This window comes from Ursus americanus, chromosome X (assembly GCF_024610735.1).
Source record: "Ursus americanus isolate L20-20 chromosome X, mUrsAme1.1.p, whole genome shotgun sequence".
Classification (NCBI taxonomy): domain Eukaryota; kingdom Metazoa; phylum Chordata; class Mammalia; order Carnivora; family Ursidae; genus Ursus; species Ursus americanus.
In genome coordinates, this window is record NC_142164.1 from 15,913,547 (window position 1) to 15,931,123 (window position 17,577).

Consider the following 17,577-nt stretch of genomic DNA (forward strand, 5'->3'; position numbering starts at 1 on the left):
GCAGCCCTCTAGGCCGCGGGCCTGACTTTGCTCTGACACTTCTGGATGTTCCCTCCTGCTATCCAATGTGTGCCGAGGCCACGGGGCTCACCTTGCCATTCTCAGTACATCCGTTTACAAAACTTCCAGACTTTGCTGAAGAGCATCCAAAGTGTATGGGGTTGTGGCTGAGCAGCCATAAAAATGGGCTTCCCTTTAGGCCCTGGAGCAGTGTGGCACCAATCTGAAAGCCTCCAGTCCACATGGTGAAAAGTTAAAAAAAAAAAAAAAGGCCATTTCCCACGGCCCTGGGCTTTCTACAAAGAGACAAGTATGTGGATGCGGGCCCAGACTGCTTCCTTCCTCATTTCATTCTATATACCTCAGTGTTGGGAGGATCAGCAGGAGAGACATCAAGCACTTGCAAGGTCCCTAGGTCTGTGGCGGCATTCAGGCCTTCGCTTGCTGCTTGCAACTCCTTGACAGAAAACACTGCGGTAGTGGGCGCTCACGGGAACGGCCACTGGAATGGGGGCACTTCTCCCAGGGCACACACCGAGCGCTCTCTTCCTGCTGGAGAATAAAGTTCCCTCAGCCCTGGGCTTGGCTGTTCATGTCGACAGAATGATAGCCATAGAAACTCTCTCCAGCTTAGTAATTCTCACTAAGCTCCCTTCAGAGGACCTGAATACTCTTGTTTTCCACCTCTCTTGAGAAAGAATGAGAGTAGGACTCGTGGCCATCATGTATTTGCTGAGCACCTGATACCTGAAGAACTTAGATCACCGAGGGTGGGGAAGCTGAGTAACCAGACAGATAGATAGACAGATGAATAGATAACTATAGATAGATGATAGCTATATTTCCACTCTTTTATTGATCAAGTACTCATTGTGTATCAGTCTTGTGCTAGGCACTGAAGATACAATGCTGAACACGAGAGACAGCTTAGATTCCTTTCTGTGAAGTAGGACATGAACCCCTCCCAAATCTCCTATGGGTGACAAATTCCTATCATTGGTGCCTCATAGTTTTACACTCTTTTGTCACCTCTAGGGTCAAGATCCACACGGTGACTTTCTTCAGACTGGAGATACTGGACAGGATTCCCTTCTCCTGTGGAGTTTCTGGTGTCTAAGAAGGCTGGACCGCCTGCTGAAGTTTCTCCTGCATACGCTACAAGTATACGGCTGCTCACCTGTGTGGGTTCTCTGGTGCTTAATAAGGTGGGAGTTCTGAATGAATCTTTTTCCACATTCGTAACACTTAAAGGGCTTCTCTCCTGTGTGAATTCTTAGGTGTGTGTGTAGATTTGTGTTGTGACTGAAGCTTTTCCCACACCATGAGCATCTGTATGGTTTTATTCCTTGGTGTGCCATTAAGTGCTTATTAAGATCTGAACTCCACCTAAACCTCTTATCGCATTGTTGACATTTATAGGGCTTCTCTTCAGTGTGAATTCTCTGGTGCTTAATAAGGTCAGAGCTAACTCTGAAGCTTTTCTCACATTCCTGACACTTAAAAGGTTTCTCTCCTGCATGGCCTTTCCCTTGAAGATCCTTATGTTTTGGAAGCTCTTGTTTACAAGTTGAAAGTTTCTTTCTTTTCCTCCCTAGAAAACCTCGGTGCCGTCTCCGTACCCTGCGTGTACCACCATGATTTTCTTTGCCTGTTGTTTTCTGGGCAACTTTCATTCTGGCCTTTCTTAATACTTTGCCTCCTGATGCTTGTATTTCTAATGCAGAAAGAGATATAGGTTGGTCATTTCCAGTGTCATTTTTGAGCTTTAACCCTGTTGGAATAAACAGAAGAGTCAGCCGTCTGTGTCCCAGAACAAGAAAACTATAGGAATGGAGAGAAAAATCAATGATGATTGCTTTTTAAAAAACACAGAACAAGTGATTTCTGGTCCAATATGGACAAAACAGCACAGACGCATTTCCTCCTGATCCTCCCTGTTGGGCACAACAACAAGCCAATGAAAGAATGCAAGCCATGACCAACAGAGAATTCCAGGCCTAGCAGAGTAACTCAGCAGGGTGTCCTATATCCCCACAGCCACCAGAAGAAGGCAACCCGCGCTAGCATCTTCCAGCCCTTAACCTAGCAACACAAAGCTGCCTAGAAAGGCTTACCTCTTCACCAGTCTGAATGGGAAGCCTGCCAGCATCAGAACCCCAGTTAGAAGACACCAAAGTGGGCAGGAAGAACGAGCAGAAGGCACCTAGCCACGGTGGCCTGGCCCAGGAACCCTCTTCATCCCTGCGGGTCTGAGATTCCCCTTTCCCACTGAGAGGCACTCTGGCCTGGGTAAATACCTTCCTCACCCTCAGGCGACACCAGCAGGGACAGATGGGAGCCCTACCAGCACCATATAAGCCAAGGAAACCACAATAGCACCACAGAGGCTCTGAAAATTAACTGTCGCTGGAAGCATACCCCACAAAGGTAGGAAAGAACCTATGTGCTAAACTAAAACAGGGTGACTGTTCAATTAAAATATTTAAAAAGGACCCAGACTCTTCTAACATAATAGACAAAATGATCAGGATACAATCAAAAATCACCCACCAGATCAAGAACCAAAAAAAAAAAATCACAAACTGAGTGAAAAAGGCAATCTAACAAAAATGGCATCAGACTGGAAATCAAAAACAAAAAGACAACAGAAAAATCTAAAAAATATGTGAAAACAAGGGACGCCTGGGTGGCTCAGCTGGTTAAGTCTCTGTCTTCAGCTCAGGTCACAATCCCAGAGTTGGAGTCCAGGGATCAAGCTCCACATTGGGCTCCCTGCTCAGCGGGGAGTCTGCTTCTCTCTCTGTCCCTCCCCCATCTCATGCTCATTTTCTCTTGCTCTCTCTCTCAAATAAATAAAATCTTCAAAAAATATATGTGGAGGGGCACCTCGGTGGCTCAGTAGTTAAGCGTCTGCCTTCGGCTCAGGGCGTGATCCCGGCGTTCTGGGATCGAGCCCCACATCAGGCTCCTCCGCTGGGAGCCTGCTTCTTCCTCTCCCACTCCCCCTGCTTCTGTTCCCTCTCTCGCTGGCTCTCTCTCTGTGTCACATAAATAAATAAAATCTTTAAAAAAAATATGTGGAAACAAAAAAAAAATACACTTCTAAACTTCCCGTGGTTCAAAGAGAAAGTCTCAAAGAAAATTTAAAAATACATAATTGAATGAAAATCAAATTCCTGGGACGCCTGGGTGGCTCAGCTGGCTAAGCATCTGCCTTTGGCTCAGGTCATGATCCTGGAGTCCTGGGATAGAGCCCCACATCTGGCTCCTTCCTCAGTGGGGAGCCCGCTTCTCCCTCTGCCTGTTGCTCGCTCTGCTTGTGTGCTCTCTCTCTCCCCCCCTCACTAATAAATAGAGTCTTTAAAAAAAAGGAAAAAAAGGAAAATCAAATTCCAGGGGCACCTAGCCAGCTCAGTCGGTAGAGCAGGTGACTCTGGATCTCAGGGTCATGAGTTCAAGCCCCACGGTGGATGTAGAGATGACTAAAAAACAAAAATTTTTTTTTAATTTATTTGACAGAGAGAGAGAGAGAGAGAGAGACAGCCAGCGGGAGAGGGAACACAAGCGGGGGGAGTGGGAGAGGAAGAAGCAGGCTCCCAGCGGAGGAGCCCGATGCGGGGCTCAATCCCAGGACTCCAGGATCACGCCCTGAGCCGAAGGCAGACGCCCAACGACTGAGCCACCCAGGCGCCCCAAACAAAATTTTTAATAAACAGATAAGAAAAAAAAAAGAAAATGAAATTACAATATATTAAAATATGTGGAACGCAGCTAAAGAAGTGCTCAGAGGAAAAGGTACAGCCCCAAGTGCTTACAGTAGCAAAGGGGAAAGGTCTCAAATCAATAATATAGTTTCTACCTCAATAAACCAGAGAAAAAAGAAAAATAAACCCAAAGCAAGTTAAAGAAAGGAAATAGTAAAGATCAGAGCAAAAGTCACAACCAAACAAAAAGCTTGTTCTTCAAAAAAATTAAAATTGATAAACCTCTATCACAACGGACAAAAATAAGAGGAAGGAAAATCCAAACCGCCAGTATCAGGCAGGAAATCAGACACACCACTGCACAGTCTGCAGCAACTAAAAGGATGGTAAGAGGGGCGCCTGGGTGGCTCAGCCCATCGGGCATCTGACTCCTGATTTTGGCTCAGGTCATGATCTCAGGATCTTGAGGTCAAGCTCTGTTTCAGGCTCTGCACTCAGCAGGCAGTTTGCTTCCTCTCCCTCTCTCTCTCTGCCCTTCCCCCTGCCCATTCCCCCCTAAAAAAATAAATAAATCTTTTAAAAAAATAAAAATAATAAATAAAAGGATGGTAAGAGAATACTATAAACAACCTTATGTTCATGACTTTTAAAAGTTAGGAAAAAATGGACCAATTCCTCAAAACCACAAACTAACAGAATTCAACCAACATGAAATAGACCATTTGAATAGCACTATCCCCATTAAACAAACTGAATTCACAGTTTAAAAGCTTCCCCCCCCAAATCCAAGTCCATATGGTATGACTGGAGGATTCTACCAAATATTTAAAGAATTAGCACCAATTTTACAATCTGTTCCAGAAAGAAGGAGGAAATACTACTCAACTCATTTTATAAGGCCAGTATTACCCTGATAGCAAAATCATATAAAGACAATACTAAAAAAGAAAACTACGGGGATGCCTGGGTGGCTCAGGTGGTTAAGGAGCTAACTCTGGGTTTTGGCTCAGGTCATGGTCCCAGAGTCCTGCGATCGAGCCCAACTTCGGGCTCCGCACTCAGCGGAGAGTCTGCTTAAGGATTCTCTCTTCCTCTATCCCTCCCCCGCCACCGCCTCTCATACACGCATATGTGCTCTCTCTAAAATAAATAAAGCTTTCTTCAAAAAAAAAAGAAAACTACAGACTAACATCTCCCATGAACTTAAATATAGAAATGCTCAACAAAATACTGGCAAACAATGTAACAATATGGTAACAATATGTAAGAATTATATACCATGATCAAGAAAGATTTACTGCAAGTATGCAAAGCTGATTCAACATTTGAAATCAATCAACATAATGTACCATATCATCAAGGTTTTAAAGATCATACTCTATCAAAAGACACAGGAAAGTGTTTCACAAATTCCATATCCATTCATGATAAAAACACAAAGTTAGGAATTATATTGACTCGATAAGAGTATCAACAACAAAAAACCATACTAACATAAATAGGTAATGGTGAAAAACTTAATGCTTTCATGATAATATTGGGACAAGCCAAGGATGTCTGCTCTTTCCACTCTTACTCAACACAGCAGGAAGGTGGAGCCACTGCAGTTACAGCATGAAAAAGAAATTAAAAGGCATCGCAGATAATGTGATTATGTGTAAAAATCTCAAGGAATCTACAAAAAAAAACTCTCAAAAATAATAAGTTAGTTACTAGGATCACAGAATACAAGATCAAAACACAAAATCAGTGGCATTCCTATATAAAAACAATGAACACACAGAAACCAAAATTAAAAATAATACCACTTACAGATGTTCCGGTGAAAATGAAATGCTTTGGCCTATATTTAACAAAACACATAAAGGATCTGTACACTGAAAATTACAAAAAGTTGACGAAATTAAAGAAGACCTAAATAAATAGACACACCCTGTGTTCATTGATCAAAAAAATCAACGTAGTAAAGACATCAATCCTCCTCAAACTAATACATAGGTTTAATGCAATACCTAGCAAAATCCCAACAAAGTTTCTTGTAGACATAGATAAGCTTACTCTAAAATTTACATGGAAAGGCACAGGCCCTAGAAGGGCTAAAAGAGAATTTTATTTTATAAGAAAGAGTAAAGTGGGAAGAATCGGTCTACTTGACTGATACTAAGGCTTTGCTATTACATAGCTGCAGTAATCAAGACAGTGCAACACTGGCAGAGGCACAAACACAGAGCTCAATGGAACAGAACAGATGCACACAAATATACTCAACTGCCCTGTGACAAAAGTGCAAAAACAATTCAATGGAGGGGCCACCTGGGTGGCTTGGTCGGTTTAGTGTCTGTCTGCCTTCAGCTCAGGTCATGAACCCAGGGTCCTGGGATCCTTGCTCAGCAGGGAGCCTGCTTCTCCCTCTGCCTGCTGCTCCCCTCCCCCCTGACAAACAAATAAACAAATAAAATCTTAAAAAAAAAAAATTCAATGGAGGAAGGACAGCCTTTTCAAGAAATGGAGCTGAAGCAGCTGGCCCTCCATAGGCCAAAAAATGAACCTCATCTTAAACTTCACACCTCATACGATAATTAAGCCAAAATGGATCATGGACTTAAATATAAGACTATAAAACTTTTAGGAAAAAATAGCCGAAAATTTTAGGGATCTAGAGTTAGTCTGAGTTCTAGCCTTGACACCCAAAATACAATGTATAAAAGGAAAAAATGAAAAATTGGTCCTCACCAAAATGAAAAACCTTTTACTCTGTGGAAGCCCATGGGAAGAAGATTAAAAAGACAATATACAGGCTTGGAGAAACTATTTGCAATCTACATCTTCGACAAAGCGCTAGAATCTATAATATAGAAGAAACTCTCAAAACTCAACAGTTAAAAAACAGTCCAATTAAAACATGGGTAAAAGATATTTCACTGAAGAGAAAATAGAGATGGCAAATAAGCATATAAAAAGCTATAAAACATCATTGGCCATTAGGGAAATGCAAATCCAAGCCACAACGAGATAACACTACACGCGGATCAGAATGGCTAACATCAAATGGAGATCATATAAACACTGGCAAGACATGGAGAAACTGGACCACTCATCCTTTGCTGCTGGGAATGTGGAATGGTACAGTCACTGTGGAATACAGTTTGGCACGTGCTTAGGAAATTAAACATGTAATTGCCATATGAACCAGCAATTGCACTCTTACGGCATTTATTCCAGAGAAATGAAAACTTATCTCTATAAAAAATCCTGCACACAAATGCTCATGATGGCTTTATTCACGCTAGCCCAAAACTGAAGACAGCAAAGATCTCTTTTCAATGGTGAATGGTTACACAAACCGTGTTCTCTCAATATCATGGCATGCTACTCAGTATTAAAAACAAAATCAACTATTGATACATGCAACAATTCAGATCAATTTCCAGGGAATTATTCTGAATGAGAAAAGTTAAGGCCAAAGGGTTACACATTTTATGGTTCTAGTCATGTAACACTTTTGAAACGGTAACATTTCAGAAATGTAGAACAGATTAGTAGTTGGCATGGGCCAGTGATGAGGTGAGGTACAGGAGACAAGTGTGTGACGATAAAAGGGCACAAGAAAGGTCCTTGCGGTAATGGAACTGTCCAGTATCTTGACTGCAGAGGTAAATATGCAAACCTACACTTGGAATAAAACTTTACAGAACTAGGGGCACCTGGGTGGCTCAGTCAGTTAAGCCTCCGACTCTTGACTTCAACCCAGGTCATGATCTTAGGGTCATGAGATCGAGCCCTGCATCGTGCTCCCCACTCAATGCGGAGTCTGCTTGAGAATCTTTCCCTCTGCCCCTCCCCCTACATGCGCACGCTCTCTCTCCCTAAAATAAATAAACAAATCTTTAAAAAAAAACTTTAGAGAACTAATTACACACACAGCCAAATAAAATGGAAAATATGAAGGTCAGAAGACTGTATCAACATCAATATCCTGATTGTGACATTATATGATACCTTTTGCAAACGTTATCTTTGAGGGAAACTGAGTAAAGTGTATATGGGTTCTCTTTGTATTACACTTTAAATCTGCATGTGAATCTACAATGATCTCAATAAGAAGTTCAGTAAGAAAAACACAGGAGTAGAATCTTGAGTGTTAATCCCCTGTAAAGGAACATTTCTCTTCTTCCCATGTATATACTTACCTGTAGGAGACTCTCCAAGACTGTCCTTGAACTCTTGGGGACCTTGGCTCTATGGTTCTCCTCCTTGCTCTAAACAGATCACTTCAGGCGTAGGGGGTAACAATAACGCTCTGAGTATAAAACCTTGAGGTCATGGGCTGCCATCTTAATTCCAGGCTCTTTTCGGGAACAGTGAATGACTCTTTCATATGTTTAAATGGGCAGAATCTAAGATTCAGTACCTTCTTTCTAGTCCACTCTGGTTGTGGGTGGAGACACAAGGAGGAAGTGGAGAAGGAAGCCTCAGGAGGGCACGTGAAATGGGATGGGGAATGGGAATCCAGGGCTACTGAAGCAGACAGGGTCTAGACAGCTTAGAGTAGGCAGCTTAGACTAGGATGGTAAGAGCAGAAGATGGGAGACACAGTTGTAGTCAGGATCTATTCTGAATGACCTGGATATGCCTTGCCTTTCCCCCACACCGTCAAGATGAGACCCAAACAGCTAGTGGAACACTGGGACTCTTCCACAGGAGACAGTTTTCCATAAACTGCAGCCAGATTACTCAGCTTCTACACAAAGGAAAGGGAGAATCTTTACCTAGAGAGATGACAGTCTCATAGTTCTCCTGCATTACATCATTGTAAAGGATCTTCTGACTAGGGTCCAGTAATTTCCATTCTTCCTCCGAAAAAGACACAGCCACATCTTCAAACGTCAAGAGGCTCTAAAGAAGAGAATGGGTTTCAGTTCAGTACTTGCCACTACAGAGACTGTCCTGTCACTCATCTCTGAACTACACAGCAGGCCAGTCACCGAGGAAGAGTATTAAGATTCAGGGGGGAAAAGTCAGATGGCAGAAAAGGAAAAAGCCGGAGATCAGTAAACAGCGTGGGAGGGGCCTGGTCCCCACCATGCCAAGCCTAGTTGCCTAGAGGTGAACATCTGGGGCTAACATGCCTCAGAGCACCTGCCAAGCGCCGCGGGTCACAGGCAGCAGAGAAAAGCACAGACAAGGCCAGGTGCAGGCTGCCTGAAAAAGTTGGAAAGTACAGCTCACCTGGAACTCAGGCAAGATGAGCTCAGATGCCATCTTCCAGTTTGGGGTGCTTTTCTGCTCAGAAAAGGCTAGAATCTGTTGAGCAGGCACAGCTGTGGACGGAAAAGAGCCAGAGAAAATTTCTCTCTTTTATGTTTACAAATGTCCTGAGCTGATTTCTAGAACACAGAACCTCAGGAGTAATTCAGTAAGGATGGCTCACCTTCACAGTTGACTGTTTCCCCAGATTTCGTGAGAGAAATTAATAAAGGGAAATCCGTATTTTTTTTTTCCTCTCATAAACCATTTACCGGGCGAGGCAGGAATTAGAGGTGACTGAAAATGAAAGACTCGGGTCTTCCCATGTAGCTGGTTTCTGTCTTTTATCATTTTTTTCCTGGTGCACAATTCTCTCCCCATTCTGCCAGGATGACCCATCTCTGAGCCGTTTCTTCTCTAACATAGAAGGGTGAGAGGACCCCGCCTGTCCCTAGTCCATCTTCTCTCAAATTTCTAAGGAGCAAGGTCCACGGTGTGAATCCCAGGAATCTCTGGTTTGGACGTTTCTGCACCCCAGGCTGACCCTCACTTTCACCCACCATTGGCCTATTGTCCTCGCACTTGAGAGCCATCCTAACAGCTGGCAAGGCTGGGCACCTGGAAAATTCCCATGACATGCCAGCTGAACCGATTCCTATCACAGCGCCCAGGAGAAGAGAATTATTATGAAGCTCCTCACCTCTTTCATATACAGGCTGGGTTTCTTTGTGAGTATTCCAGCCCAGCTGTTCCTGTAGTACCCGGTATGTATTCCAACATTCTTTCTGGAACATACCCATTGGTTGGGGCTCTGCTGGCTTCCACTTAAAGCCTGGGGCCACTGCTGCTCCTCCCAAGGGCACTGCCTCCTTTCCCAGGTCATGGGCTGTGACCTAGAAATAATCCCCATCCTCATTAGCACAGAACTTACTTTTCGTCGGGGGTGGTGGTGGAGGGATGAACAAGAGTAGAGCCCAGATTCGGGAAGTCGTGACATTCAAGGAAGTAATAAAAAAACTAAAGAGATATTGTGCCACCATCTCCTCACAAAGAACCATCTACATCCTCTGGGGAAATCGGTATCAGAGGAAGAAAGCCGTGGCTGCTGCCAGCCTCCACCCCTCCGCAGCCAGCCGAGGCTCAGGCCACTGGCAGGGTGGGGGCATGCTGCCTCTTCTCACAGCGCCTTCACTGGCTTGCTTTCCCACCTTGGACCCTTGCCTAAGGGCATTTTTAACTTCTCAGTTTTCTCTAAAACAGAAGGAGTTGAATTAAAAAAAAAAAAAAAAGATTCCCAGGGATGCCTGGGTCTCCCAGTTGGTTAGGCATCTGCCTTCGGCTCAGGCCCTGATCCCAGGGTCCTGGGATCGAGCCCCACATAGGGCTCCTTGCTCAATGGGGAGTCTGCTTTTCCTCTGCCTGCCAGTCCCCCTGCTAGTGCACTCTCTCTGACAAATAAATAAAATCTTTTAAAAAATAAAAATAAAAATAAAAAAGACTCCCAGCCAGTTGGATCTTCCAATCCTTCCATGGCCGAGGATTTCATGGAAAAAAGGGATGCGGTAGAGGAAAAACTGGAGGAGTTTGGACTCTTACTTCCCTCCATGTGATTCCATTGTAGTAAAACACCAAAAATATACCCTGCCCTGTGCTCCTCAAAGTGGGCTCCCAAGGAAAGGAAGCGTGCTGCCATCCCCCAAGGGCATACCCTGGTTCCCCACTTCCCAGCAAGGCCAAGGGCAGACCACTAAGGGAGGGCAAGGGAGGCTCTTTTCTCCTGGCCCAGAGATAGGCGCTCCCTCTGGAGAGGGCTCTACCCCTCTGCACCGATTCTGTCCACTCCCCTCTTGGCAGTTTTCTTCTTTCCATAGCCCTGCTTCCCTTTTTTCTTTCCATTTCTTCTCTTCCTTTGTAGTCTTCCCAGAGTTGTCTGATTTATACTTCTGTTTGCTGCCCTCTCTCTCCTTCAATCTCTAAGTGCTGTGCGTTTTGGTTTTTTCTTTTTTCAGATTTCCCCCCATTTCCAACTCTGTCTTGCCTTTTATTTCTGTTTCTAAGAACTCAAGTCCTCTCTCCTTGGCCATGCCAGCCGAGGCCCACCACCCCCAGTTCGCCCTGGCCCGAAAGAGGGCAAAATGCATTTCTTTTTTCCAAGGCCAAGAAAGATGGCCAGGAACTCTGAAACCTGTCACCTACCACTGCTGCACACCTGTGATTTCAGATCCTGCCTGGCTGTCTGTCCTCAAGGAATGAGAGAAGAGTGACCTAATCCACCTCGTTCCTCCATTGCCTGCCCCCACCCACCCAACCTGGATAATTCCACCTTTACCCTATTTCATGGTCCACATAAGGGATCTTCTCACCTCATCATTTATTCCACCAGGTTCTCTCTGAAAGCGCTCTACCAGGGCCACAGCCTCTCTGATGCTCTGTGGACGATACTTCAGCACCCAGTTCTGGGTATCCCTGGGCAGAATAGTCAGGAACTGCTCTAGCACCAGCAGTTCCAAGATCTGCTCTTTCGAGTGGATCTCTGGCCTCAGCCACTGGTGGCATAATTCCTGAAGTTGGCTGACAGCCTCAAGTGGTCCAGGTGCTTCATGATAATAGAAGCTCCGGAAGTGCTGGCGAGCGCTCTCAGGACCAAGACTGTCCATTTGTGGGCTGGATTTCTTACTCTCACTGGAGTTCTCTTTCACAGACCCCTTAGTCCCCCACAAAGCCTCCATGTGTGGGTACAAGCATGCATTCACCTCCAGGTGTCTCATCATCATTTGCTCTAGGAACAGTTTTACTCCTATGTGTGACATCCTCCTGGTGCCTCCTCTGACAACTGAGGCCTTGTCAGGTTTGGTATAAAACCACTGAGTGGATCTTCTCCCCAAGGGCACTGAGGGAGGGGAGAAAAAAAAGTACATGTCAAGAAGAAAGCCACATGACACATATTTACTTGCTATTTATAGTTATCAGAGAAGAATGAACAGAAATGAACCTGTCCAGTTTACTCTTTAAAATCAACTGTGAAGTATTAGGACACTCATGATGACAGATTATTTCAGGACATATATTTCTTTTGGTCACTCAGCTTTGAAACAAAGCACAGCACAGCGAAGACAAATGTCAATTGATAACTTTTTTTCTTTAAAGGTCAAGGAAAAGCTGGTGGATGAAAAAACTGGCACCCACTCGCTAAAAGGAGCTTTGAGAATATCCAATATTTAATCTGTGTGCTTCCTGTCCCATCTTCACAAATAGGGCATATGTGAGTTTCTCTAAATTTTAACAGGTCATCCCTTCTTCTGTCTTTAGTTACGGAGAAACAACTACTATGCTCCTTCTCATCCTCTTACCAAGACTGAAACCTTTACTTCTTGGAACATTTGATATTCTCCTTTCCATTCTATTAATACCGGCAGGAGAACTGAGACAACCAGATCAGAAAAGAAGTAAAGCAATTAGGGAAAAAAGTAACCTTATCCCTCTCAGCAAATATCCCTCAACTGAGCAACCAGATGTCAACATTTTTTTTTTTGTACTTTTTGGGAAGATTATCAAGGGCCCGGTGCAGATTTTGTACCTGTGTATTAACTTTTTGCTTACTTTACTGGAAAGACAAGTTGGCCTTGTGTACCGAATACAATGTCAGCTTGTAAAAAATGAAAGAGAAAGGGTGATCATTAAGGTTCTTCCGAGACAGGAAGGGTGCTAGTAAAGGAAACGCTTCTCCTGACTTCACATTTTGTCAGGGGCACACAGACCTTTACCTAAGGCTAAGGGTGGCCTTGAAAGGCTGCTTTTCCCCGAGGTATTGCAGCAGAAACTGCAACGAAGTTCTTTTGAGGAGGCCACGGGTATTCAGAGAAATGCTTGGTTCCTTGCTGCCTGTGCAGGCTCAGAAGGCATGGGGGCGCCTGCTCTACTTCTGCGTCAGCAGAAGCTAACGTCTTTGAGGCTGAAAGGCCCCTTTCTCCGGCGACCTGACCATCAGCCAGCGGAAACGGGGGAGTTTGGCCGGGTGCAGCGAGACACACTGCTGCCTCCTCCCCCACCCCCCACGGATCCGCGACGCCCTCGCGCGCCCCCACCAGCGTGCCCCCGAGCACTCCGCGGACGGCCGGCCCCCAACGGTGCCCGGGGCGCATCCCTGGGCTGCTCCGGCCCCTGGGGGACAAAGAGCTTGCCGGCGGAGGCTGGACGGGGCGGTCGGAGCCCGGGCACCCGCCGGGCCTCGTCGCCCGCGGGGCTGGGGACCGCCCGACGCGCCGCGGGAGGCTGCCGGCTCCGCCCCCCGCTCCCGCCCCGGGGGGCCGCCAGTGGCGCGTGCAGGCCCGCAGCGCCGGGGGCGCGCGCCACCAAATCCCAGGGGCGACGCGGCTTCTCCATTACCTCCGCCCAGCCCCGGCTCCCGCGGGCGCCACTTCCCTCTTCCTCGACTCGGCGGCAACGTCGCCACGCCTCCCCGCCGCCCCGGGGAGGAAGCAGCCGGTTCCCGCGCGCCTGCGGGCCTGGCGAGGGCAGCTCCGAGCTCGGGAGCCTCGCAGGACCGGTCCCCCACCTGATCCCTCTAGCTCCCCGAGACTGTACCCCGACTCGCCATTTTGGGGTCGCGGTCTGTGGACCTGGCCCAACCGGAAAAGAAAGAATGCGCTTCCGGCGGCTTCGTGACAGCCACGCCCAGCCATCTCTGTCTCTCTACCTGTGGCGCCTCCGCGCAGCCGGGCGGGAACCGTGCCGCGGCTCCTTTCCGCCCCGGGGGCGCGGCCTTGTGCTCTGGCTCCGGCCGGGACGCGAACACGTCCTTCCCCAGGCCGGCTGGAGGCCCAGAAGCCTCTAGTCGCCCGGGAGGCATGTACCCCACCGACTGCAGGTGCCGCGATCTTGTGGCCCTGACTTGCCAAGTGCAGATCGATCCGGTAGCGTTCCGGCGGCTGGCAGTCCTTTCTACAGGGAACCCCCCCCCCTCCACTGAGGGCCGCCGCCCCTGAAAGTCGTCACTAGACTTGGCCCGAGCCTCCTGAGTTGTAGGTCATGACGTCCTCAGGGTCACCAGGATTGCCAAGGGCAGTTTCTAGACAAGAATTGAGCTCGTTTGCATCTATAGCCCTTACTTTTTCTACTGCATTATGCCTCCCTGTGAGACAGGAACCCGTTTCATTGCGTAACTCCTGCAGTGCTCAGCATAGGCTTCTGGATAAGTCATCTTTCTAAGAACTTGAGTATCTTGGGTTGTCAGCGTCTCCAAATTATCAGGGTTTACCTAGTGTTGAGGCATTTGGATGAAAACTGTCCCTATGAATCAAAAGAGAAGAAATTGCAGCTCAGTAGGGCAGTGGGATGAAACTGTGCGAGAAACTATTCCGGCAAGCAGAAAAGAGACCTGCGGGTTTAGGAGAAAAATAAACAAACCAGCACCTATTAGACTTTTCACATGCAAAAGCCGAGGAGACTCAAGCTAACGCCAATCTTCATTTGAAAAACACAGCTGCCCAAAAGCAAGCAAGAAGATGATGAGGGAGCAGAAGATTGGCAGAAGACAAAGCAGAAGCTGACACCCTGCAACCTCCCCCAAGCCCCCAGTCCAGGGTGGGACACGTGTGACATTCTTCCAGGAATCTCCCACCTATGTTAATGTTAATGCCTTGCTAGAGGGGAAAACAACCTTAACCCGACAACGGCAAGACCTCCGGTATCTTGTAGGTTATCTTGTAGGTCGGGCTTCTTTAGCATATGAAAGTTCTGGTATCTTGTAGGTCGGTCCTCTTTAGCATATGAAAGTTTTTTGAAACCTCCCTTTTCCTTACTTCCCCAACTCCTGAGTATATAATCACCACTCCTCAAGACCTCGGTGCCCCAGCTCTTTCTGTCCACAGGCTCAGTTGCTGTGCTTTAATAAATCACCATTTTGCACCAAAGACATCTCAAGAATTCTTTCTTGGTCATCGGCTCCGGACCTCACTCCACCAAACCTCAACTATATTCCAAAACCCAGTCAAAGACACAGTATATTATCTGTGATATTTAACCCTAGTGAAAAATGTTTGCCTCACCAGAGAAACATTTTCAGAATCTTCCTTTCAAAGCTCTGATCCTGAGGTCAGGCATTTTTCAACCTAATGTTTTCTGACAATGAAGAAGGCAAGGCATTGTTACTACTGAACAATTCCTGGGCTTATCCTTCAATTGAATCACTCACTAACCAACAAGGTGGTTAGATAAAAGGCAAATTTTTTTTGTTTCTTTGGGTTTTTTTTAAATCTTAAGGTTTTTACACCATGGAAGTTTATATATTAATCTGCATAGTTATTCCTTGTAATTGTCTTCCATAGAAGTTATCTGTTGATTAAACAGTTAACCATTTAGAATGAATATAGAAGTAAGTACAATGCTCTCTTCAACCTATTGTGGTTTATATGCTTTGAAGAGAAAAATCTTTCTTTTTTTTAAAGATTTTATTTATTTGACACAGTGGTGGGGTGGGGGAGAGCAAGCACGAGCAAAGGGAACAACAGGCAGAGGGAGAAGCCGGCTCCCCACTGAGCAGGTAGCCTGTGGGGCTACAACCCAGGACCCTGGGATCATGACCTGAGCCCAAGGCAGCTGCTTAACCGACTGAGCCACCCAGGTACCCTGAAGAGAAAAATCTTTCAAAGGACTATAGACTCCAGGAAGACAAGTTGTAATTTACTTAAAACAAATTTCATTATGTATTGTTAATATGGTTAATAGTAAAACGAAACATTGAGCAGGGCTGTCTTTTATAAAACTGCAAAATTAAAGGTTTCTAATGAAACTCAAAACACCTAGATGCCATTTATAGTTAAATTTTGGCTAATATGTTTGAAACACCAGAAGAGAAAGTATGTAAAACCTACAGGGCATTTTCCTCCCTTTAAACACTTCAACCTTGATTCACCCAAGGAATTAAGGTGTGATCCTGAGCTGCAAACGACTCTCTGGGTGGAAACAACTTGAAGAAAATCGTCATTTTGAATAAGGTTACAATGAGCAAGACAAGGAAAGAGTTTCCAGAATTAAAATCCACAACACAAAAACGTGATTTTTAACTGGGCCAAGAGCTGGCAAGGAGTAAAACAAAGAACTATAGCAGCTTCCTGGGAAATCTTTACAGAAAGCAACCCGACTATGATCTGAAGAACTTAGCAGAGGGCAATCATAGATAAATTCTTGAGAAATATGGAGAATTAGAAGCCAACATGGAAAAAGATAGTGTGTGGCTAAATGGGAATGAAGAAGAAAAGGTTACCTCCATAAAGCAAAGTTGTGAGTACAAAGGCAGTCGTTTAGAAAACAGGAGAGACTAATGAAGAACAGACTGCTGAATTTAAAGTATCATCTGGGGGGCACCTGGGGGGCGCAGTTGGTTAAGCACCTGACTCTTGGTCTCAGCTCAAGTCACGATCTTGGGGTCATGATCTCAAGCCTGCGTTGGGCTCCACGCTCAGTGTGGAGTCTGCTTATGATTCTCTCTGCCCCTCCCACACTCACTCGTGCATGCTCTCTCTCTCAAATAAATAAATCTTAAAAAAAAAAGGTATCTGCTGTATAACGGTTTGGACCACCTCCTCAATTTTGTTGATGCTACGAATGAATCTCAAAGGTCTCATTTGGTGCTGGAGATGCAACAAGTAGTAATCAAAAACATGGTTACAGAGTAGATTCTGTTCTAAAATTGGTAGCTTTTGAAACTGAGGCCCAACTATATTAATGAGTTATTATTTTTTTAGTAGGCTCCACAGCCAGTGTGGAGCCCAATGTGAGGCTCGAACCCACAACCCCAAGATCAAGACCAGGGTGAAGACCAAGAGTCCGACACTTGACTGAGTCGTCCAGGTGCCCCTATATTAATAAGTTATTAAACATGACTTTGACTTCTGGTTCTAGTAATTAGATTTTGTAACAGCTTAATTGTGCTGTAACTCACAAATCATAATTTTCGCTCAATTAAAACTTGCTAGAAGTCAGTGGTCTTTAGTATATTCATAGAGTCGTACCACCAACATGGCAATTGATTATAGGATATTTACAACACCCCCAAAAAGAAACACCAAACCCTTTACCTGTAACTCCTCATTGCCTGTAATTTCCCTTCACTAACCCTCAGCAGCCAATCATCTATTTTCTGTCTCTATACATTTACCTAATCTGGACATTTCCTATAAATGGAATCATAGAACATGTGACCTTTCGTGTCTGGCTTGTTTCATTAAGCCTGATGTTTTCAAGTTTCATCCACGTTGTAGCATATATCAGTACTTCATTGTGATGTAGTTTTTGAATGTTGGTGAGGTCCCGAGGCCACGACCAAGAAAGAACTCTTGAGACATCTTTAGTGCAAACAGGTGGCTTTATTACAGCACAGGGACAAAAGGAGCTGCTGCACTAGGGTTATGAGGGGTGACTGACTATAAACTTGGGAGTTGGGGGAAGTAAGGAAAAAGGTAGGGCTTCAAAAGAACTTTCCTATGCTAAGGAGGACCTACAAGATACCGGAGGCCTTGCGCTTGTCAAGTTAAGGTTGTTTTTCCCTCTAGTAAAGCATTCAGATTAAGATCCTTGGGAGATTCCTTCTGGAAGTTAGGTTATTGATAAGAATGCTTTTTCTTAT

General features: G+C 45.4%; 1 protein-coding gene across 3 annotated transcripts; it reads right to left on the minus strand.

The window, feature by feature from the left end:
- Positions 1–830: 830 nt before the first annotated feature.
- On the minus strand, positions 831–14,080 carry ZNF75D (zinc finger protein 75D). 3 transcript variants are annotated; one of them, XM_087859803.1, is made up of 6 exons: positions 14,060–14,080; positions 11,315–11,841; positions 9,652–9,844; positions 8,934–9,025; positions 8,474–8,600; positions 831–1,771 (listed from the first exon to the last, which is right to left on the minus strand). In XM_087859803.1, coding segments are annotated over exons 1-6 (1,650 nt in total). In that variant the 5' UTR covers positions 14,061–14,080; the 3' UTR covers positions 831–1,061. The 3 variants fall into 3 exon arrangements, with proteins under 3 accessions (XP_087715929.1, XP_045632725.1, XP_045632724.1); XM_045776769.2 differs by lacking the exon at positions 14,060–14,080 and adding an exon at positions 13,648–13,844; XM_045776768.2 differs by lacking the exon at positions 14,060–14,080 and adding an exon at positions 13,338–13,591.
- Positions 14,081–17,577: the final 3,497 nt, after the last annotated feature.